Source organism: Hoplias malabaricus, unplaced genomic scaffold (genome assembly GCF_029633855.1).
Source record: "Hoplias malabaricus isolate fHopMal1 unplaced genomic scaffold, fHopMal1.hap1 H_5, whole genome shotgun sequence".
NCBI lineage: Eukaryota > Metazoa > Chordata > Actinopteri > Characiformes > Erythrinidae > Hoplias > Hoplias malabaricus.
In genome coordinates, this window is record NW_027101328.1 from 1 (window position 1) to 23391 (window position 23391).

Sequence of the window (23391 nt, forward strand, 5' to 3'; positions counted from 1 at the left end):
TACAGAGAGAGAGAGAGAGACAGACAGAGAGAGAGAGAGAGAGAGAGATAGAGAGATAGAGAGAGAGAGAGAGAGAGAGAGAGAGAGAGAGACAGACAGAGAGAGAGACAGAGAGAGAGAGAGAGACAGACAGAGAGAGAGAGAGAGAGAGAGATAGAGAGATAGAGAGAGAGAGAGAGAGAGAGAGAGAGAGAGAGAGAGAGAGAGAGAGAGAGAGAGAGACATCAATGATTTATTCTTGAAGTATTTCATTTGTTCACATAAAACTTGAATTTTATTCCAGAAATATTGACTTGTTTGGTGAAATATTACACTGGGATTCTCAAAAATATACGACTAATCCTTTAAAGCAATGATGTGTTAACAATATCCTTAAAATGCTGTTATAGACTGTAATATCAGTGAAGGTTGCCAGTTCTCCAACAACGATAACTACTCTGCACTGCTGTTTATCTAAATTCTCATGGTCAGTTGGCGTTATAGAGACTGACCTGGAGAGGATGGAGGTGATTTGATGGCCTCAGGCGTGGGGGCTACTGGCTGGACTGGACGAGTCTGCTTGGCCGCTAGCTTCTTCAGACTCACTCTCCTTTTGTCAAACATCTCCTGCAGCAAAGCCCTCTTCTCAAACACTCGCTTCACCTGGTCCTGCAACACACACATTTGAGAGAACACTGTACCCCCACTTCCACACTGTAACCCCACGCCATGTAAGAGTCTCCCTGAGACTGAGGGACCACAAATCAGTGACCGGTCAGACCATCTCATGTAGATCTAGTACTGAGAAGGACTGACCCACACTCTGTACTGGGATTGTCTGAATACACTGAGAGTTGGCTATCACACATCAATGGAAACTGAAGACATTTTGTAACTGACAGTTGCAGTTGGAACACTACAAAGTTCACATTTGTAAAATGGATAAATGGATAAAAAATGGATGGTTATTGTAATGTTATGGCTGTGAGCTACAAAATATTTTGGCCTCGTCGTCCTCACCTTCAGCTCTTCATTCAGCACGCTCTCATACTCTTTCCAAACCGCCTCCACGTCCCATTCCTGCCTCTCATTGGCTGTCTCCAGGTAACATTCCAGCTCCTGAAGCGCTGACTCCGCCCCCTCCTGTGACTGACACTTGTCCAGTGGTTGAGAGGCCAATAAATAAATACCATCGTCACACCATTTACTCACCTGAAAGATGGAGAGAGATGCAAATACAGAAAAGAGAGACTGGGAACAACGTATCTCTATTTTATTTTTATTTTCATTATTTATACGGATGAGAAATCTTTACAATGTGTGTTTGAAATAAAGCAAAACCAATCTATACCATTATCAATATTCTTCCATTAAATATCCTAAGAATATCAAGTCTTTTCAGTAGTTTAAACTTTACTAGCACCTCATAATTATCAAAAGGCTCTTGGTTCATTAACTAGAAATGGACCGCTGCAGCCAGCGATCTCTGCTTGTGGCCGTACCACTCTCACAGTACCTGATCTTGGCTGATCTCTGAAGCTAAGAAGTGTCTGCCCTGGTTAGTCCTTGGATGGGAGACTACCTAGGGACACAAGGTCCTGTAAGCTTTTCTCTCAGGCTCCTATTCTGAAGGGAGTAACTGCAGAAGAAGTCTAAGAACCAAAGAAGAAGGAAATTTAACTTGCACTGAAAGTTAGGAACGTTCTCATTCTCCCCTAAAGTTGCCTTTATGGAGATCTGTGGTTTTTTAACAATAGATATTACAATACATTTTAATTGTGATGCATGAGTGTGTTTCAACATGTGTGTGTGTGTGTGTATCCCCTCACGCTCTGCAGTCTCTGGTGAAGCTCCATGGCATGCAGTAGTAAAGCTCTCTTGGCCTGAAGCTGCTGTGTGAGTTTCTCTCTGACTCTCTGCAGTTCTTCAAACTTCACCCGCACGCCTTCATCAGCAAACTCACAGCTGTCAATCAAACCCTCTCCCTCAGAGACCAGGACCCTCGACCTGTCCAGCAGCTCCTACAAAGAGCGAGTGGGAGAGCAAGGGACGGGATGGAGACAAAATAAAAAAGAATGAAACATAGAAAAGCAAAGTGTTCTCACAGAGATGTTTTATCCACACTTACACAGTTCAGTCGTAGAAGTTGGTTGTACATTCTGTTTCTCATGATCTAAAATGAAGCCTATTCTCATTCAAACTCATGCCTGTGTGGAGGGAGTTAGACTCACACATGCTATCTCCTCCTGGTTGGTCAGCTCTCTGGAGAGGTGATCTGTGTGGGTGGGGCTCATTCCTACATGTGAGAAAGCTGTCACTCTAGTGGCTGCTTGCTCTAGCTCCTCCCACATCTGCAAAGGAAAGGATTATTTTATTATAGCTGGATATTCATCATGGGTAATGGTAATAATTGAGCACTGTGTGTTAGCTGTGTGTTTGTGTGTGACCTGCTGAAAGCTGTGTTCAAATTGTCGCAGTTTCAGGCACATTTCCAGCTTGTTGTGATGCTTCAGCCAGAAATCATCAAACACCACTGAGCTCTCATTTAACTGAGACAATAACCTGAGAAGGAGAGAGGAAGGTGGAGAAAAAGTTCTCATTTTAAGTCTCTGGAATTGAACCGACCTTCTATAATTCTCTATGATCTTAAGCTCCTCCCATTGGCCATCGTCGCTACACAAGCGTCCATTCAATAATCATTTACATAGTTTCATTTGAAATAATACTAAATATGGGTGGCACACCATGTGGTGTCACTACTGCAAAGCTCAAGGATCCTGGGGTCCTGGGTTCAATCTACACCTCAGATCACAAACTGTGTAGTGTGGTGTGTTCTCCCTGTGTCTGTGTGAGCTTCCTCCTGGTGCTCCGATGTCTTCCCTCAGTCCAAAAAACATTTTGGTAGGTAGACTAACTGTGTGAAGGTGTGAGTGTTTGAGTGACTGCTGGAGTGACTGGGTAAATGTGTGATGACCTGTGATGGACCAGCGCCTTGTTCAGGGTGTGTTCCTGCCTTACACTCAATGAATCTGGACAGGCTCAGAGTGAAGAAATTACAGAAAGTGAATGAATGAATGAATGGATGGATGCATGAATTAATGTACGAATGAACGGACAGACGAACAAACAAACGAATTAATGTTTCACAGATTATTTGACACTTATTGTGGAGTAACTCAAGGATTGTAGCCATTTGAATCATAGTGTAGAATTACCTGTGGACAGTGGCCAGGTTCTCCAGTTGGTCAGGGTTCAGGTTGCAGTCTGGGTCCCTGCGAACGGGCTCACGGATGGTCTCCAAGATCTTACGTCCCTGTCCTAGGGCTCCTGACATCTCCTCCTGTGATGACAGAGACAAATGAAGACAAAACAGGTTTTCGATTTCTCATGACGTCTCATTAAATGTCTATAAAGGGAGAAAATTATTTCTTATTTCACAAGCTGCATGTGGCTTGATTACACAGCCAACAAAAACCCCAGTTGTCCTAATAGATTGTTGTTTTACCTCTATATGAAATAAATTAAATTGTTTTTAGGATACATAGGAATTTAAAAATGTATATATTTGTGTTTATGCCGAGATGAATGTACAGGGTGGGCCACAGGAGAAATGCTAGCTTGGCTTCCAGTATCCGTAGTTTCAGGTGCTGCTCATCTCGTATCTTCACAGCATAGACAATTGCCTTCAGATGACCCCAAAGATAAAAGTCTAAGGGGGTCAGATCGGGAGACCTTGGAGGCCATTCAACTGGCCCACGACGACCAATCCACTTTCCAGGAAACTGTTCATTTAGGAATGCTCGGACCTGACACCCATAATGTGGTGGTGCACCATCTTGCTGGAAATACTCAGGGAACGTGCCAGCTTCAGTACATAAAGAGGGAAACACATCATCATGTAGCAATTTCGCATATCCAGTGGCCTTGAGATTTCCAATGATTAAGAATGGCCTCACTATCTTTGTACCCCATATACCACACCATACCATCAAGACGTGCAGCACCTGAAACTACGGATACTGGAAGCCTGTGCTAGCATTTCTCCTGCGGTGTTGCTATCAGTGTGTGAAGAGTGGGAGAAGAGGGTTACATTGACAATCCAACACTCCAACAATACATTGACAATGGGCCGCACTTTAAACACATTTTATAAGTGGTCAGAAACTTGTAAATAACTCATGAAAGAATAAAAGTTATGTTAAAACCAAGCACACCATTGTTTTTCTGGTGAAATTCCCTATTAGTTTGATGTGTCACATGACCCTCTTCCCATTGAAAAAACAAAAGTTGGATCCAAAATGGCTGACTTCAAAATGGCCGCCATGGTCTCCACCCATCTTGAAAAGTTTCCCCCCTCCCATTAACTAATGTGCCACAAATAGGAAGTTAATATCACCAACCATTCCCAATTTATTAAGGTGAATCCATATAAATGGCCCACCCTGTCCTTAACCAGACCACTCTCCTAAAACATTGACTTGAACATGATGTTTATAAAATGTTAAAATAAAACAAATGGCCTCCTATGTCAATACCAGCTCACTCATTTATTTTAAAAAGTCGTAAGGCTTGTCACACTTGCTGAAATAATCTGGCATAATGTATGATTTGAGGCTTGTGAATTAATTATGAAGTGCTTATGAATATAGCCTTCATATAAATGACACAGCTGATCTGACAGTGTGAACATTCTGGTTGACTGTTGGCATTTACCTTCATGCTCTCTCTCCTGCTGCAGTGTGCATTTAGCAGATTATTGGCTGCTAGGGGGGAGCTGGGCAGATCTGTCTCGGCCAATTCTCGGCCAAAAGCCTGAAGTTTCTGAGCCATCCTCTTCACCAGCACAGCAAAGCTCTCAATGTCCTTCACAAAGCATAATGAAGTCAGCAATGTCAATAAAGCCCTGGGGTTTGAGACAGACTAATGAACACTGACTCTGGAATTAGATATTGGTTTTAGCTGAGGTACTTTTCATTCCACAGCTTCCTCCTGAACTGTGTTATGACTGTGTTATGGATGTGTGAATACTGTATTGTGACTGTGCTAATGCTGTATTGTGACTGTGTTATGGCTGTGCTCTGATTGTGCGAATGCTGTATTATGACTGTGCTAATGCTGTGTTATGACTGTGTTATGGCTGTGCTCTGACTGTGCGAATGCTGTATTGTGACTGTGCTAATGCTGTGTTTTGACTGTGTTATTGTTGTGCTCTGACTGTGCTAATGCTGTATTGTGACTGTGCAAATGCTGTATTGTGACTGTGCAAATGCTGTATTGTGACTGTGCAAAAGCTGTGTTGTGACTGTGCTAAAGCTGTGTTATGACTGTGTTATGGCTGTGCTCTGACTGTGTGAATGCTGTATTGTGACTGTGCTAATGCTGTGTGGTGACTGTGTTAATGCTGTGCTCTCACTGTGCGAATGCTGTATTGTGACTGTGCTAATGCTGTGTTTTGACTGTGTTATTGTTGTGCTCTGACTGTGCTAATGCTTTATTGTGACTGTGTATTGGCTGTGCTCTGACTGTGTGAATGTTGTATTGTGACTGTGCTAATGCTGTGTTTTGACTGTGTTATTGTTGTGCTCTGACTGTGCTAATGCTGTATTGTGACTGTGTTATTGTTGTGCTCTGACTGTGCTAATGCTGTATTGTGACTGTGCTAAAGCTGTGTTATGACTGTGCTAATGCTGTGTTATGACTGTGTTATGGCTGTGCTCTGTGCGAATGCTGTACTCTGACTGTGCGAATGCTGTATTGTGACTGTGTTATGACTGTGTTGTGGCTGTGCGTCTGACTGTTTTAATGCTGCATTGTGACTGTATTAATGCTGTGTTATAACTGTGCTATGGCTGTACTCTGTGCGACTGCTGTATTGTGACTATGTTAATGCTGTGTTATAACTGTGTCAAGGCTGTACTCTGACTGTGCGACTGCTGTATTGTGACTATGTTAATGCTGTGTTATAACTGTGTTATGGCTGTACTCTGACTGTGCAACTGCTGTATTGTGACTGTGTTAATGCTGTGTTATATCTACGTTATGGCTGTGCTCTGACTGCGACTGCTGTATTGTGATGGTGTTAATGCTGTTTTATAACTGTGTTATGGCTGTACTCTGACTGTGCAACTGCTGTATTGTGACTGTGTTAATGCTGTGTTATAACTGTGTTATGGCTGTACTCTGACTGTGCGACTGCTGTATTGTGACTGTGTTAATGCTGTGTTATAACTACGTTATGGCTGTACTCTGACTGCGACTGCTGTATTGTGACTGTGTTAATGCTGTGTTATAACTGTGTTATGGCTGTACTCTGACTGTGCAACTGCTGTATTGTGACTGTGTTAATGCTGTGTTATAACTGTGTTATGGCTGTACTCTGACTGTGCGACTGCTGTATTGTGACTGTGTTAATGCTGTGTTTTAACTGTGTTATGGCTGTACTCTGACTGCGCGACTGCTGTATTGTGACTGTGTTACTGCTCTGTTATAACTACGTTATGGCTGTGCTCTCACTGTGTGAATGCTGTATTGTAACTGTGTTAATGCTGTGCTGTGACTGTGTTATGGCTACATTACTGAATAATGGCTGTGATAATGCAGTGTTATTGCTGTATTAATGGTTTTATTTGGTTTTATGACTGTGTTACTGTTGTTATGGGTTAATGTTGTAACTGTTATGGGTTTAGGTTCTCACGGTGCGGTGGGAGATCCAGGTTTTATGGCAATATTGCTGAGTGCCGCCCAGTTCCAATGTCAGCTGGCTTCGCTCAATATAAGTATGAAGCTCAGTCATAGAGCTCAGCATGATCACCTACAACAAACACACACATACACATTCATTTTCTCTTGATCTCCTACAAAATACCCATGTAAAGCCTACAAAAAGAACTCCACCCACGCTTACCGGGACCTTCATCTTGAAGTCATCTCTGTGGATTTTGAAGAAGACATCTGAGAGAGTGCGCTGGAACAGAGCGCTGGGCCTCAGAACCAAAACCAGACGCAGGTTCCCTGGGAAATGACCCTGAAAATACATGCACATTTATATAACAAAAATGATGGGCACACATTTAACACAATGGAAGCTGATGTGACTGATTTTTTAAGAATCATGTGCCCAAACTACATCATTTACATCCCAGCAGTTATGATTTAAACAGATTGTCTGAGAAATCAAAGTCTTATTGAATGTACTGGATCCAATCCCCAATACATCAGCTCAGTGCTAGCCTACAGAGGTGTCTGTTATCTGGTGAAACATAAATGGTTTTCAGCTCTAATGTCATTGCTATAGTAGGTGGATTTGGACATAGAACTACACAGAGGAGGGTATAATAAAAAGGGGAGGGTGAAATTTAAATACATTATGTTTACACAACACACACTCACCGAGATACGGAGTAACGTTCCCTTCACACACGCCCATCGGTCTTGTCGCCTGTCAATCACCAAAATGAATCCCACCCCTGCTGCACTTAAACTGAAGGAAATATAACAAACATGAAACTCACGCACATATTAAACGCTACGCATTATTTACACACACAGTGGCTTCTGTGATCAGTGGAAGGTGGCGTATGAGCAGAAGGGGAAGGGGACATTAGTCAATACAAGGAAATTCTATATTTCCCTCCTGATCTGAAATGTGTTAAGAGGCAAAACATTTTAGCTCATAGATGGCACCATACTTCACCTAGGGACACTGGTCAGGTAGGTGAGAACGTTGTGGAACTCTTGGTCCCCGATCTCACCAAACGCAGGGAATTCTGGGAAGATAATGATTGGACTGCCATCCTGCCCTCGGCCTCCTGAGGGTTAAAGAAAAAGACAAAACAAGAGTGACCAATTCTGAATGGTCAGCACGTAATGAACAGCAGGTGGCAGTATACCCTCAGCAAAAAACTGCTGCTTCACTGAGAGGAAAGACGCAGGTGATGACATCAGATTCCGTTATAAACAAAGTGACATCATACAGAGGTTTCCTGATGACACTAATTCACCCATTAAAATCAACAAAAACATGGTGTGTAGACTGTGTGTGTGTGTGTGTGTGTGTGTGTGTGTGTGTGTGTGTGTGTGTGTGTGTGTGTGTGTGTGTGTGTGTGTGTGTGTGAGTGAGTGAGTGAGTGTGAGAGAGAGACAGAGAGAGAGAGAGAGAGACAGAGAGAGAGAGAGAGAGAGAGAGGAAAACGAAAGACAGAATGAAAGATGAACATGCAGTGAACAATTTGAGAAACAAATAAGGATAGAGGGAGAGCTAAAGTGAAAGAAGAAAGAAGGGTAATGAATGAAAGAGAAGGATGAGAGAGAGAGAGAGAGAGAGAGAGAGAGAGAGAGAGAGAGAGAGAGAGAGAGAGAGCTGTTCCACGTGATAAAAATATAAATCTGGCTAGTCATGTCTGTTCTCCCTGTCTCCATGACAACTGGGGAAGGGACAGTGTGGAGAGCATTTAGTTCGGTCTGCTCCATTTATGCCGAACAAACCTGTCAACAGCCACTTAGTCTCTCTCTCTCTCTCTCTCTCTCTCTCTCTCTCTCTCTCGCTCTCTCTCTCTCTCTCTCTCTCTCTCTTGTGCGTGTGTGTATGAGTGTGGTGGGTTGGGGAAGGAGGAATGGGAGTGTGTATAAACATATTATCTTGTTCTGTTTTTTATTATTTCTTTTAAACATGTTTAAATAGAAGGGGGTGTTAAAAAGTCTCTCTCTTTATATCTCCCTATCTCTTTCTCTCTCTCTCTCTCTTACACACACACACACACACACACTCAGGTAACCATCTACAGTGAGAACAGAGGAGAGAAACCAAAATAAGATTTGACTCTTTGACAGAGTCCACAGACATTTGACCTTATGATAAAATAACACAGGCCTAAAATTAGCTGCTAGTCCTTATACAAACAAGTAGCTGGAACAAGCAACAGTTCTCACAAGTCACATTAACAAAGATCAAATAACGATCAACAGAGTTCTTTCCACTCAAACTGGTTTATTATGTCCAAGTTGTTCTCCGGCCACCCACTGTGAAAGGACAGAAGTTAGACGAAGTGACGTTGTTCACCTGAAAGGAAGGCAAACTTCTTCTTCAGGTCACTGATGATGTCAGCAGCGCAGAGGGGACTGATCTCCTGCTGCATAATTTCATCTACACACACAAACACACACACATTTCAGTGTTACCGACCACAGACAGAGCCCAGTATCATTTTCAGGTTGACATCTGTGGCGTGAATTGTAATAGAGGCCTCACTGGGGCCAAGAGGCCACTATAAGCATTTCCAAGTAGAAAAAGAGCATTTTGGAGAAGCTGCAAATGAACCTATAGTCACCATGTCCAATGCCAAGCATGGGCTGGTGTGGTATAAAGCTCCCAAACTTAGTTCATCTTACAGCTACCTATTAGATAGGCTGGGGTTCCAGCTGGAGCTGTGATCCGTGATCCATAAACTCATCCTCCAGCATCCAGCTAAATGCAGCCGAACTGAAGAACTGTTGGACCATAAAGTGTCTAGAACTTTTTGCCCATATACTGTACCTGGAACCCACATTCACTAGTGATTTTACTGAGTCGTAGCCCAATGGTTACTACACTAAAGTCCACCTGTCACTAAAATAGACCCCTAAACATTACTGTTCCTGTTTCCAATACAATCCCCTATACTCAAAGACAAGTTTCTATCTTCCTCTAGGTTATCACCACATAGCCATATCAATGTCTGGCTGTGAACGGAGTGTGTATTGTCCTTTAGGTCAGACAGGTGGGAGTGAGGTTTGCCCAAAGGGGCTCTCATGCACGCCTCCTTTCATCTCCAACCAGCACCCCACCTTTACCCCAGGACAATTACACACACACACACAAACACACACACACACACACACACACACACACACACACACACACACACACACAATGTATACAGAAGTGTGTGGCATTCCCATGTTTTTCTCTATAAGTGTATGGAAATATAGCTGTGCTCCAACAAACCCAACCCATCCTTAAAATTCCTCTTGTGTCAGGAACTTCTATTAAAAAAAATTATATATATATATTTACTAAATTATAAAATGCTCTTGTTAAAATTATGGCTTTTCTGTTGTTAGAGTCAATTTCGACCCAGGTATAATTTTAAATCAGAAAACAAAACAAGGAAAGACAGACATGTCCAGACATGTAAGGCCCAGTCAGTTTAGAGTTTGTGTTTTGTAGAGTGTACATCTCCAGTTTACAGTCTGCAACAATGAACAATTACAACCAATGTTTTCGTGGATAAGGAAAACTAACAATGTCAACAAGAGGTAAGAAACTAATTGGTTGATAATTAATTGTTTTTTGGTTTAAAATGTCTGATTATCAAAATCAAACCCACACACACATTCCCAACAGAAAATCTAAAGGAAATACAAGAGACAGATTTTCCTAAATATCCAGTGTGTGTTGCTGCATGTGGTTGATATATTCTTCTCCAACAACCAAGAGACAGATTGCATTGAAATGAACATTCCTGAATGAGTGACAGTAATAAAACCATTCTGATTAAGCATATTTCATCCTGTGTAACGTCTGTAACTAATCACATTGATTTTAGGGTCAAATATCAGCAAACATGGCATATATATAGATGTTTACAGATGTTCTCCTTGATCATATGAGGTTATCAAAGAACACTTTCTGAACACTGGTGGACTGTCACCAGAAGGGGTTTGGAAAGTGTTGAACCAACATATTCACACACAATATCACACTTCCTGGAATTAGTAATAAACTAATAAACTCTTACTGCTCAGATAAATAGCTTTTTATATCCCATTTTCCCAGGCGTCTAATACTTATGCAAAGTGCTATCTACAATATTATAGCATTATATAACAAGCAATTAAATGTAGTTATAAAAACTACTGCACAGTGGCGTTATTGTACCCAATCAAGATGAAGAAAGAGTGTATTGAAGGCTTTTGGAGTCAGGTTCATACCCTCAGGACATCTCTCATTCTCTCTCTCTCTCTCTTTCTTGTTCTCTCAGTATAGACTCAGAAGTTGCACTGGATTCTGTTACAGCAGCGTAGACTTAATCACACAAACTACTCTTCATACACACGTCACTCTTTCACACAGATTTCAAAAGATATTCTCAATAAAAAATATTCAATAAAAAATAATAATAATTTAAAAAAACGGGTTCCATTCACCAACACTGGAGATGAATTGGCGCAGGTAGGTTTCTCTACAATCTGCCATTTCAGATCTAACTAATTTTTACATACACAGCACATTCACCAGTGTTAAATCAACACTAATGGAGATTAATTAACACTGTTAGTGTAATCATTTAACACTCTCTAATAGTGTTGATTTAACACTGGTGAATTTCCTGGGTAGAAATTACATTTTTTAAAACTAACTTGAGTTTTATTATAGTATCAGGACATGTATACACACAAACATAGAGAGAGAGAGAGAGAGAGAGAGAGAGAGAGAGAGAGAGAGAGAGAGAGAGAGAGAGAAAGAAAGAGAGAGAGAGAGAGAGACCGTTTGTGTTCTGAGTGAGAGAGGAGACGAGAGCAGAGAGAGGAGTGGTGTTAGAGTTTAGTTCGCACCTGTCTCAGGTAGCTGGTTCTCACACCAGTTACGATCCAAACTGAAATAGCAGAAAGAACGACAGAACAGAAAAGAAGGAGAGTGAGAGAGGAAGAGTTCTTTTCTGCTATTTCAGTTTGATCTAACTGGTGTGAGAACCAGCTACCTGAGACAGGTGCACTAAACTCTAACACCACTCTCTCTCTCTCTCTCTCTCTCTCTCTCTCTCTCTCTCTCTCTCTCTCTCTCTCTCCCGGTAAGTTACCCTTTCCCCCACTGAATGGGTGCCTGTGTGTTTGATCTGATACGGCTGAGTGTTGATAACAAAGACTGATTCAAATGTGGCTGTTTGGAGGCATTCAAATGAACCAACAGTAAATTTCTTTCTGGTTCCTTATGACTCTCTCTCTCTCTCTCTCTCTCTCTCTCTCTCTCTCTCTCTCTCTCTCTCTCTCTCTCGTAAAATCAGTAACATATTTATACCAGTGGTCAGTGTGAATACATAAAAGCTTTCAGTGGTGAATGTTAAATTCTTTGTTTTACACTCAGAATGTAAACAAAGACGAAATACACAGTGGTCAACAGAAAAGTCAATGAGATTTACACTGGCTGTTGATGAAATGAATAAATAATGAATGCTGAATCAATAAAGACGATCTTTTCAATGGTCAGTGGTGAAAGGAATAACAGATGTACAGTGGTCAAGGGGGAATTTAATAAAGTTTATGCTCAGACTCACCCAGACCCATTTTTAGTGCACTAGAGGTATGAACAGTCCAGATTCACGGCCTGTTTGACCCTCTTCTTCTTGTTTTTCCTCAGCATGGCCTTCCCGGAGTTACTGGATGCTCTAATCGCACTAAACTAAATCACACACCAAACTAAATTACAGGTCCTTTGTCAATAAGCTGAAATGCTCAAACTCCTCCTGACCACTCCATAATGTCAGTAAGAAGCTGCTGATTATTATGAGAAAAGCTAAGCTACAGTCTGCTGTCTAAAGCACCACAGCAGTTCTGTGGACGAGCCTCGATTTTCTGGTGTTTCTCTGGAAATCTGGTTTTGTACTTAGCTCTAGGTCAGCCAGGCACACACACACACACACATACACATACACACACGCATCCAGCAGGGTCCCACAGGAAGCAAAAGCTAAAATCCTAAAATAACGCATGTTGTATCTGTTGTCTCCTGCACACACTTTCCAAAACACACAAGTTGCATCTTTGATGTTTAAAGGGGTTATTTAGACATTGGTTGGAAAATGTACATTTATAGAAAGATGGATAACATTAAGGGTTGATTACAATGTCTGAAAGCCACCAGAAAACATGTCTACTATTAGACTGGCTGCTTGGAAACAACCACACACTGAAACACTACGCAGCAGTTGAGGCTATATGTGCACAACTGAACGCCTGTGTCCACCTTAAGTGCACAAAATGTGTCTACATACCTTTGGACACATAGCGCATGTACATGCTCGAGTCCGGTTCTAAAAATGGATACAAGGCAGCGTGTACCCAATGACCTTTCGTATTTCATTAGAGGTATAGAGAGAGGGATGTGCCAAAAATGAATATCACATTCCCACAAAACCCATGTGGATACATTGACTGTATTAGTTACATCATAGTATGTAAATCTTATTAATAGAACCCATCTCTCTCTCTCTCTCTCTCTCTCTCTCTCTCTCTCTCTCTCTGTCTCTCTCTCTCACACACACACACACGCACACACAATACACATCACAAAATACATAAACAATGTGAAAACTAAGCATACATATATGTATTTGTGTATACTGACTGAATGGCAATGCCTAATTAGAACTGATATTATTAATATAACATATTCTGAGTGCTATCGGTGACCACTAGTGTGGCTACAAAGCTGACACAATCATGGGGGAAAATTTACTGAATCTAAGGATATGTCCACTTCTTATGGCCATAATGTCCAGCAAATGTAGCCAGAACAATCCTGTATAAACATTCAGCATCTTAAATAAATCAACCCAAATTAATATTATGACTGACATAAGAACATACAACATACAAGAACATAAATGTGTGCTAGAACATACAGTGCATAAATAAGCTTAAGCTTTTAAGATAATACTTAATATTGCTCCACGTGTATTTATGGATGGAGCTGTGGTTTAAGATTACACAACACCAGACTGGGTGAAGACAGACGGACAGACAGAAAGAAAAATATATTGTCTTCATGACACACATGGACACAGTCCTTACCAACATTCTGAGTGACACTGTTGAGTCTGTGCAGCAGCTCTTGCACAGCGTCCCTCTCCATCTTCACCCACACCATCGCCATCCTCCAGACAGAGAGAGATGGAGAGCAAGGTAGAAGTGAAGAGTGAAGATGATGCAGTTAGACGTGTCCACAGGGGAAGGAGAGAGGGAGAGAGGGGGGGGAGAGAGAGAGAGAGAGAGAGAGAGAGAGAGAGAGAGAGAGAGAGACAGAGAGAGAGAGAGAGAGAGAGAGAGAGAGAGAGAGAGAGAGAGAGAGATGTGGGGGAGCTCACCCTATATGCGTTTAACTAGAATACACGCGCATGTGCACATGAGCTGTACTTTGGCGACACCTACAGTACAGTACTGCTACTGCCTTAATGAGTAATAAGGCAATAATCTGTATAATATATAATATCTAAAATCAGGAGAATCATATTTATAGCGTTTAGATCCTGACTTTATCCATGTATATTACATTTATATTATATATTGTATATTATATTATTTTATTATTATATTATAATATATGTATATTATATTTTATATAGTCCAATACAAAATGATAATAATTGTGGATAAAATGTACAAAAGTTTTTTTGTTTTGTTTTGTTCTGAATATTACGCCGTTATTCTTGGATTATTCAACATATTACCAACGTTTTATGTTTTAACCGTCTATATAGGCGTTTCCATGGTGACCAGCTACTCTCAGCAGTTTGACTACATTTCCCATGATGCTTCAGCACGGGATCTCGCGGGCTCCCTGTTGTTATGGCGGTTTGTTTGGAGCTGAAGAGGGACAAACTTTAAATATCCGAGCTTCCACCTCATTTTAAACACGGTTCAACAAAAAAAGAGGTAGGATAAACAATTCCATGTCGATATATAATTATTACACAGCGCCTTTGACATACAAAAGCAGTTTGTCTTAGTTCTGAGAGCGATTTTTCAGAGTTTATTCGAGTCTCTTATTCAGCTGCTTCTTATTCGAATGCGTTCCACCTTAAACAGCGCAGCAGTTATGGTACATTCAGCCAAGAAACGGGAGTTGTGTCGGTAGCGTCATTGTTTACTTGACCTGCATAGTATTTTACGTTTTATTTATTAGTATTAACATTAACTAGAGTGTATAATTATTGAAACTTCTCAGAGGTTATCATTTTTGTTCATTAGCTTAAACTTCACAATGTAATATTGCATTGGCTTAATACATTAATGTCATAATAGCATCATGTTAATATTGTAATGACAAATATACAATATTAATGTTAGTTATGAAACCAAGTTACATACTGATCCACTGTCTTTACAGCTTTAAATAAATAACTTTGCAAATTGCAATATAAACAGCCTAACCCAGCCTCTGCATACCTGTTTGTTTTAAATAATGTAGCTGAATAAAATAAAGGTACACAAGACATTGACCACAAAATCACAAACACATTTTTATAGAAATAAAAAAAAAACTAATAAATATAGAAAAATTATAATAATCTTTATTCATTGTTATATTGTTTTAATCTTTCAGGTTCCGGCGTGTGCCACAGTCATGTCATCTCCAGCTGGACCTCAGCCCTCTCAGTCTCAGTCCCTTACACAATCTCTGCCTCAGTCTCAGTTTCTGTCACGTTGGATGGCAAACAACTCCAGAGCAGGGGTCTTTCTGAGCAGCTCTCCAGCAACAGCCAGTTCTGTTCTCAGCAGCTGCTCCTCTGTAGCCCAGTCACACTCTGTGGATGACTCTTTCTGCTCTCAGTTCGCCCCTCTGCCCATGTCCCCCAGCAGCAGCCTGGACTCAGTTGTGCCTGAAGGTTCTGAGAGACGATCAGAGATCCAACCTTCGAACAGTGAACTGGACACTGTCCACAATGTTCTGAGAAAAGTGCAAGGCCTTCCACTGATGGCCAAGCTCGAACAGGTAAATACAGGAGTGTTACAATATTGTCACTTGTATATTGGTAATATTTTATGTAATAGTAATATGTTGTGTACATAGCGTGTATGTTTACAATAGCTTACAGCATTTAAATTTATAGGTTTCAGTTCCACCCATGTGGTTTTTAATACTGATTACAGTCGTATGAATTGATTAAGCACATTACATGATTGAGACGGAACTGCTTAATCCCCTTAATGTCACACATTACTGATAATTATTTTGAATGTTGCGCGGCACGGTGGTGCAGCAGGTAGTGTCACAGTCACACAGCTCCGGGTGACTGTCTGTGAGGAGTTGGTGTGTTCTCCCTGTGTCTGTGTGGGTTTCCTCCGGGTGCTCCGGTTTCCTCCCACAGTCCAAAAACACACGTTGGTAGGTGGATTGGCGACTCAAAAGTGTCCGTAGGTGTGTGTGAATGTGTGAGCGTGTGTGTTGCCTTGTGAAGAACTGGCGCCCCCTCCAGGGTGTATTCCCACCTTGCGCCCAATGATTCCAGGTAGGCTCTGGACCCACCGTGACCTGGAATTGGATAAGCGCTTACAGATAATGGATGGATTTTGAATATTGACAAACTACTATGAACAAAGGGTAATGTATTTTTTTATTAATTTATTTTTAGCTGAAGCAGCTGCAGCAGCGCATGCAGGAGCAATTAAAGGCCCATCAGCTGGAGCAGTTGCAAAAGCTACAAAATGAACAAAGCCTTTTGGGGATGGTAAAAAATGGCACAGGTAACACCTTGCACCAAAGGATTACATTTTTAATTTTCTCATCTGACACCACTTAATTTGTTTCACTTCAAAATGCAAAACCAATATTTTATTCCAAAAAAGGGGTAATGCCCAAATCTATTACCCCTATTTTTTTTACTTTGGAATTTTTTTTATGCACCATGTTTTACTTTTGAGTAGAGGCCTCTTTGCAAACATTTTGTGCTGTTTCATATTCAGCAGAATACAGCCAAGAAAAAGAGGCACAACGAAGAAGTCCCAGTGTGTTACAGTCGCCCCAGACAATGGCTACGTACTCAAATACCCAAAATAATGTCCCATGGGCCCAGCACACAAAACAGCAAGAAGTGATGAGCGGACTTGGTAAATTTCAGAAGAATTTTTTAAGCCAAGAAATTAGGAACGGTGCTCCAGTGCTCAAAACATTCATTCTTCCCATAACTTAATTTTGGAGGGTTTTATACCGTTCTAGTTTATATGTGGTACTGGGTATGCTGACTTCAGGCAGTGTTCTCCATACTATACTGTTACCTCAGAAAAGTGTACTCCTATCTAGTAGAGGTGGGCAATACCGGGAGTTTTGGTATCGATCCGATACCAAGTAAATACAGGGCCAGTATCAGGGCCGATATTGATACCGATAGCGATACCGGAAGTCTTCGCCATATGCAGCTGTAGAAGCAAAAGACGGGTGCTCCTCCCAAGTTGACGAACCAGGGAGGTAGGGGGGCTGCTACTCGCAACTTCACGAAGGGGGTGGGGGCACGTCTCCTCGCAACGTGATTACGCGGGGGGAGGGTGCTCTGTACTGCCTCGCACACAGACTTTAGTGGCAGAGCGGTGGGAGAGAAAAAAGGCTTGAGTACCGATCTGTTTCCACGAGTATTGATTAATACCAATACCAGCGTTGGTATCGATATTTGGATCGATTCGCCCACCTCTACTATCTAGTCATTACTGCACTTTATCATTTCACTTATTCTTATCACTCTAAATATTGTGGTTCAGGAAAATATGGAATTAAAATTGAAAAGATGTTACCCGACAGATTCAAGCATGTGGGATCATGCTTCAGGTGGGGAGCCATCAGATATTGTACATGAAGGTGAAGAGGATGCTAAACATGATGAGGAATCACTGCAGTCCATTGCTGAGGATGAAAGCATGTACAGACAAGAGATCAAAACAGAGCCAATAGACAGGTATATGTCATCAATGTGAAACAGCATGGTTCTAGTGTTACTCTATAGTTTTTACACAACTTTTTTTTTTGTCTATAGACCCATCAGATCAGCTGCCAGTGGGAAGACGTTTGAAGAGATGTTGGAAGAACAATTGAAGCTGGAGAATGAGAAGTCAAATAAGGTGTTTGTTTGCTCTGCATAATATGAATTATTTTCAGGTCTTATTTTAATGTTGTTTTATGGGTAGGCCTGGCAAGTACAATATCCAAACTTGTCTAAGTTTTATTTATTAAATTGTTATATTATGTATTCCCTGCAGAGTGCTCCTGCTGATAAAGTGAAAGTGAAGAGGCCATTCCTGAGGCGTGGTGAGGGCTTGTCCAGATTCACAAGAGGAAAAGCAGCTCCTTCAAGCACCAAACCCACTCCCTGCCTGGACCCTCCAAAACCCCAGGGTCCATGTATTAGACCCCCCCAGCAAAGCTTAGAGCAGAAAAGACCTCCTAAATCAACAAGCTCAACGAATGTTGTGATTCAGCGAAAGACTGCTGTTCTGAACAAAGAGAATGTTACTCAGAACAAAGCTTTAGTACCAGCCACCAAGGGTCAGGCAGCTGCAAAAGCTCATGTTCTTGGAGCCCACCAGGGTCAGAACATGAGCTCTGGTGCTATCCAACATCTTAGCAAGAGCGAGAAGAAGCCTGCTGCTCAGCAGAAGAACATCTGTGATGCCATGGTTCACGTCAGTAAAGGAAAATTGTTGGGACGTCCTCCGGACAACGTGGATGCCAACGTGCAGGTTGCAGAGAATTCGTTTGAGGTGTGGGAAAAAGAACAACAGCGTGAATGTGTAGAGCTTGGGGAGTTTGAGCTTCTGGAGAGAGCTGCAGATGAGCTGTCATTCTCCAGCAACTCCTCCTTCATTTGCGCTCTTCTTAGGAAAGATGTCAGACGTTTGTCCTCCACTCCAATCAAATCGGCTCAAGAGTCCAAACAGCCTGGCTTTCGACAAGACAGTTCTAAAATCCCAGTGCAGCCAAGTGTACCAGACCTTCCCGTAGACGATATGAGGACTGATGATGAAGATAAAATAATTGAAGTTTCAGATGCTTCGTTTTGTAGCAGTACAGAGATGCCCCAAACTGATTTTGGACCAAGTCAGCCTTTCAGCCACTGCTTCCAGGTATCCCAAGTTCCTCCCTACAATAAACACTCCTACCAGGACAAAGAGGAATCTGCTAGTGCAGAGGAGGAAGAGATTGGAGATTCTACTCTAGTGGGCATCCAAAATCATGTCGATTTTGATGACGATGACACCTGGAATGAGCCTGATGATTCAAACTGCGTTTCCTCCAATGTGGATAATCCAATAGGCAGGACACTGAAAAGAAAGGTTGCCATTTCAAAGGGGATGGATCATGACTCTTCTGCTGTCAGCTCATTGGATCATGAGACAGAGCCCCCACCCACGTGCCAACTGGTAGCCAAGCTGTTCCCAGCACTCAAGCCGAAACCCTGCCCTCTACCTCCACCACCAGCAGTACAGGACACGCACAGCGAACAAGGGGCAGGTAATTGGAGCAGTATTTATATTAGAATTTAAGGTTTTGGTCAAAGAAATTTGACATTATTACATCATAAGCTTTCAATTTTAAAAATTTGTATATACAGTAAAAGGAATTTGAATTTTTGCCCATTCCACATTTGGACCTAAGCCAAAATGCCCCTTTTAAATGAGGTCCTAACCTAATCATTACATCTGTAAGAATATACAAAAAGAGTAATGTTATATCACAACAAGATTGATTAACATTGGTTAAAATTCCTCTATAATGAATGAATACTCCAGCCCAGTCTAGGTTGCTCCGTGAGCGTTTGGTGGAGTTGGAGACTGAGATTGAACGATTCAAGAAGGAAAATGCAACGCTGAGTCGGCTCAGGCAGGAGAACCAGGAGGTCAAGGAGAACCTGCAGTATGTAAATCAACTATTGTGCAATAACTCTGTTGGTCAGATTAGCTTGGTGAAACTGATACATATTTGCCCCTTCAAGGAATACTATGTAATAATTTTACCTTAAAATTACAGCTTTAAAATCATTGTGATGCTTCAGTGAGCTGCAATTGGGAGAATAGAGCTTCTGTCATTGCTTTCTCCAGGCTCAGCACTCAGCAGAAAAGTACATAGTGCAGCAGAAACTGCACTATGTAATTTTTGAAGGAGGTTAGATAATCTCCTTTAAAGGACAACTAGGTAAGATTTAGTTTTTTTGCTCCAGGGGCTCCCCAGTGTAATTCATTCTTACAGCACTGTATTGAAATCAGTGGACAGGGGTAGGGAGGGGAGTTTTCATGTCTTACTCAAATTCACATGCAGTTTCCGCAGTGCTGAACTTGGAGTAGGAATGAATCATTAAAATAATTTTGAAGCTCTAATTTTAAGGTAAAAATATTATGTATCGTCCCATTAAATCAAAGGTAGACAATTAGCAAAAACGTATTTGACGTGTAAGGGTAAATACATTAATTTTGCATGATTCTATTGTAGCTACATTAGCTAACTGTCCTTTTATAAAAATGTGGACATTGCTTTGTTCTGTAGGAAGGAGAAGGCAGAGTTCCAGCAGAAGATGGCAGATGAGCTCGCCAAATGGGAGGAGTTTAAGCGTGAAGAAAATCGGAAGCTGCAGCGCGACAAGAAGTTGTTTGAGAAACATGCGGCAGCTCTCAAAGCAAGACCAGATAAACAAGAACGAGATGAGATTCAGGTTTCACTCTTCCCTCTCTTTGTTCTTTAAAAGGGGTTTTGATTGATAACACTAGAGACTGATATGCAAGATTTTACTGCCTGCCGTACTTGGATTAGTTGGCTATTGGGATGGATAACCCGTGCTGCAGCAGATAGGCTATGTTTACTAGACTTTATGACATTACTTGTTTACATATATCCACATAAACATTAGTAAGGTCAGATACAGGTTTTAGACACTGCAGGTTTTAGAATGCAGTGTCACTGCTGTAAAGCCTTTATACCCCTCTTGCTGACATTTGGTACTGGGCATTATCACTAATGCATGACTGCTCCAGAGTGCCTCATTCCATTAGCAGTGCTTTTTCTTGGGGTGTATCTGCATACTTGTGTTCATTTTGTGTACCCAATATATACACATGACTTAAATCCATTTTATTGTTGTTTCTCAGTCTCTAAAGCAGCAACTGAATGCCTTACATGAGGATTTAAGAAAACGCGAGGCTCGCTGGACCAGCTCTCACCACCGCCTTCGGCAGCAAGTAGACTCCCTCAGTGCAGAGAACACGGCTCTCAGAGACCAGGTCCGAATGATGGAAAAACTTCGCCTCACCGCTTGGAAAAATGCTGAGAATGAACGGGGGAGGTCAAGTGTCTCTGGCAGCACCGCAGCTCAGACCAGGACAAAATCCAAGGTACTAGAGACAAGTGCTGTTCAAACCTGTGATTTCTTTACGTGACAAAGCCAAAGACTCAACTAATTTTTGTGCATTTCTAGAGTCCTTCCTGCAGCGTTAAGAGCAGCAGTGGTAATAAAAGGGAAAGCCCAGAGCTTCAAAATCCTCCCAAAGCTGCAAGCTGTTCTTCTGGTGCACGTTCTGCTGGTTTGTATTTGGACAGTGTTTGTATCTACAGTGGTGTGAAATTGTCTTTTGGACATACATTCAGTAAACCAACAGCTCATACAAATATAATTTTCTTGGGGATTATCATGCTTCAGTATGTTTCCACATTCAGAGTAAAGTTTTATGAAGGATTTTATGATTGTAACATGATTGTGTGTAATTTACCACATTCTGTTCCAGCTTGTAACTCAAAACTTAAGAACACACAGAACCAAAAGGAATCCAGTCCAGTGGCTGATCCCATCTCTGACGGACGAATTGTGCCTGAGGGGAGGAGCTATGAACCTCAGTCAATCTCAGAATCATTTTCAGTGAGTAAATACAGAAGAGAGTATGATTCAGGAGATATGGGTATTTTAAACATTTTTTTTTTTTGTATTGTTTGTCCCTAAAAAATAATGTTTATTAACTAATATTTTGAAGTGTAAAAGCCTGTCTGACTTTTTCTGGCAAACTATCCATACAGCGCAGAAAACAGCAGGCTCTAATTTGAAACATTTACACAGCATGGCAGTCCGTCAGCTTCAGACGCTGTGTGAAAGATGGCATTAATATGATGAGCAGTTTTTCCATCTGTAAAAACAAGACTGCAAGAATAGGCACTAAGGTGTAGTGTACTAGCCAAACTTCTATCTGGATGTTATTTAAATGCTAGGTAACATTTTATCATATTTAAAATGTCAGACAAATGACTGGTTACCATTCTTATCAATCAAAACAGTACAATTTTCCATATTACTCCTTTTAAAGCTACAATTTTCTAAATTCTTCAACAATTTAAAAAAATTAAAAAAACAGGACCTTAGATTTATTTTTGTGTGATTTTTACACAGGAAGAGGACAGTCTGAGTGCAACTGAAGGGCAATCAGCGATTGAACATGAGATCACACACACGGAGGGCAAGGTGAAATTAAAAACTATTAAAATTACAATAGTCTCCTTATTATGGCACAAAATGACCAAAATGTTCACACCCCTCCCAGATTGAGAGGGTACTTCCTGATGGAGGGCGACTGATTGTTTTCCCAAATGGGACGAGGAAAGAGCTCTCTGCAGATGGACTGTCAATTAAAATCACTTTTTTCAATGGAGACATCAAGCACATCATGCCGGATCAAAGAGTGGTGAGAGGACTTTAATGAAAGCACCTATTAGTTTATGTTGCTGTACAAAAGCAACCACTGTACAATGTTTCTCCTTTATCTGTTAGATTTATTACTATGCTGGGGCTCAGACCACACACACCACTTATCCTGATGGTATGGAGGTGCTCCAGTTCCCGAACAACCAAATTGGTAAGTCCTCGTTTCTTTCAGAAACAGCCGCTCCAAAATAAAGTCCATGGTTTTACATCTTGCTGGTTCTGCATTTCAGAAAAACACTTTCCCGATGGTAGAAAGGAGATCACCTTTCCTGATCAGACCGTTAAGAACCTCTACCCAGATGGGAGAGAGGAGAGCGTTTTGGCAGACGGCACAATAATACAGCAGAATCCGTAAGTAGTCTGTTATTCAAGCTGAAGGAAACTGACCAATAATGAATGCAGCCATGACTTTGAATACATTAATTTATATGACGCAGGTTGTTTTATAACTGGTTTTTGTTGGATTAGTTAAAGAAATAAAATGTGTCATGTCTCAGGAATAGGGCTATAAACATTAACCAGACAAAGCATTTCATGGTCTTTCTCAGGGATGGCAGTAAGGAGATCCAGTTTAACACAGGTCAGCGAGAGCTCCACACCGCAGAGTTCAAAAGACGAGAATATCCAGACGGCACAGTCAAAACAGTTTACTCAGACGGGCGACAAGAAACTCGCTATCCCAGTGGCCGAGTGCGGCTCAAGGATCCTCAAGGAAATGTTGTTCTGGACAGCAAGGCCTGACACAATGTGGATCTTTTTAGGCAAGTGTAGAGGAAAGGACAACCAATGGTGTGTATGTGCTTTGAATGTGTTTTTCTGTCTGTTATTTATTTGGCATGTACAGTTTTGTAAAAACAAATAAATATTGTGATGTGGTGTGAACATTAAAACTGGAGTCTGAATTTGAAGAGCAGGTCTTTACTTCTCCAAT

General features: G+C 41.3%; 2 protein-coding genes across 4 annotated transcripts; one reads left to right on the forward strand and one right to left on the reverse strand.

Moving 5' to 3' along the window:
- Nucleotides 1-491: 491 nt before the first annotated feature.
- On the reverse strand, nucleotides 492-13906 carry LOC136686070 (guanine nucleotide exchange factor DBS-like; the record flags this gene model as incomplete). Its single annotated transcript, XM_066659559.1, has 13 exons — nucleotides 13807-13906; nucleotides 9038-9121; nucleotides 7673-7787; nucleotides 7369-7459; nucleotides 6884-7003; nucleotides 6674-6790; nucleotides 4693-4842; nucleotides 3195-3319; nucleotides 2427-2541; nucleotides 2211-2330; nucleotides 1809-2000; nucleotides 1000-1191; nucleotides 492-648 (listed from the first exon to the last, which is right to left on the reverse strand). Coding segments are annotated over exons 1-13 (1660 nt in total), but the record flags the coding sequence as incomplete, so codon positions are not given.
- Nucleotides 13907-14529: 623 nt separating this feature from the next.
- On the forward strand, nucleotides 14530-23339 carry LOC136686072 (centromere protein J-like). Of its 3 annotated transcripts, none has more exons than XM_066659563.1 (17): nucleotides 14530-14667; nucleotides 15338-15727; nucleotides 16368-16479; nucleotides 16699-16842; nucleotides 17528-17681; nucleotides 17760-17844; nucleotides 17983-19234; nucleotides 19513-19636; nucleotides 20264-20429; nucleotides 20863-21105; nucleotides 21189-21294; nucleotides 21496-21626; nucleotides 22149-22220; nucleotides 22300-22440; nucleotides 22527-22611; nucleotides 22691-22811; nucleotides 23009-23339. In XM_066659563.1, exons 2-17 carry the CDS (start codon nucleotides 15359-15361, stop codon nucleotides 23199-23201), a joined length of 3498 nt encoding a protein of 1165 aa, XP_066515660.1. In that variant the 5' UTR covers nucleotides 14530-14667; nucleotides 15338-15358; the 3' UTR covers nucleotides 23202-23339. The 3 variants fall into 3 exon arrangements, with proteins under 3 accessions (XP_066515660.1, XP_066515662.1, XP_066515661.1); XM_066659565.1 differs by having other exon boundaries at nucleotides 17555-17681; XM_066659564.1 differs by having other exon boundaries at nucleotides 16702-16842.
- The last annotated feature ends 52 nt before the right edge of the window (nucleotides 23340-23391 follow it).

What these genes read in the sequence shown, in the direction of transcription:
- LOC136686072 (XM_066659563.1), top strand. Translation starts at nt 15,359, where the DNA reads ATGTCATCTCCAGCTGGACCTCAGCCCTCTCAGTCTCAGTCCCTTACA. An exon ending in TGATGGCCAAGCTCGAACAG is followed by an intron (nt 15,728 to 16,367) that starts GTAAATACAGGA and finishes ATTTATTTTTAG; the next exon opens with CTGAAGCAGCTGCAGCAGCG. An exon ending in CAATCTCAGAATCATTTTCA is followed by an intron (nt 21,627 to 22,148) that starts GTGAGTAAATAC and finishes ATTTTTACACAG; the next exon opens with GAAGAGGACAGTCTGAGTGC.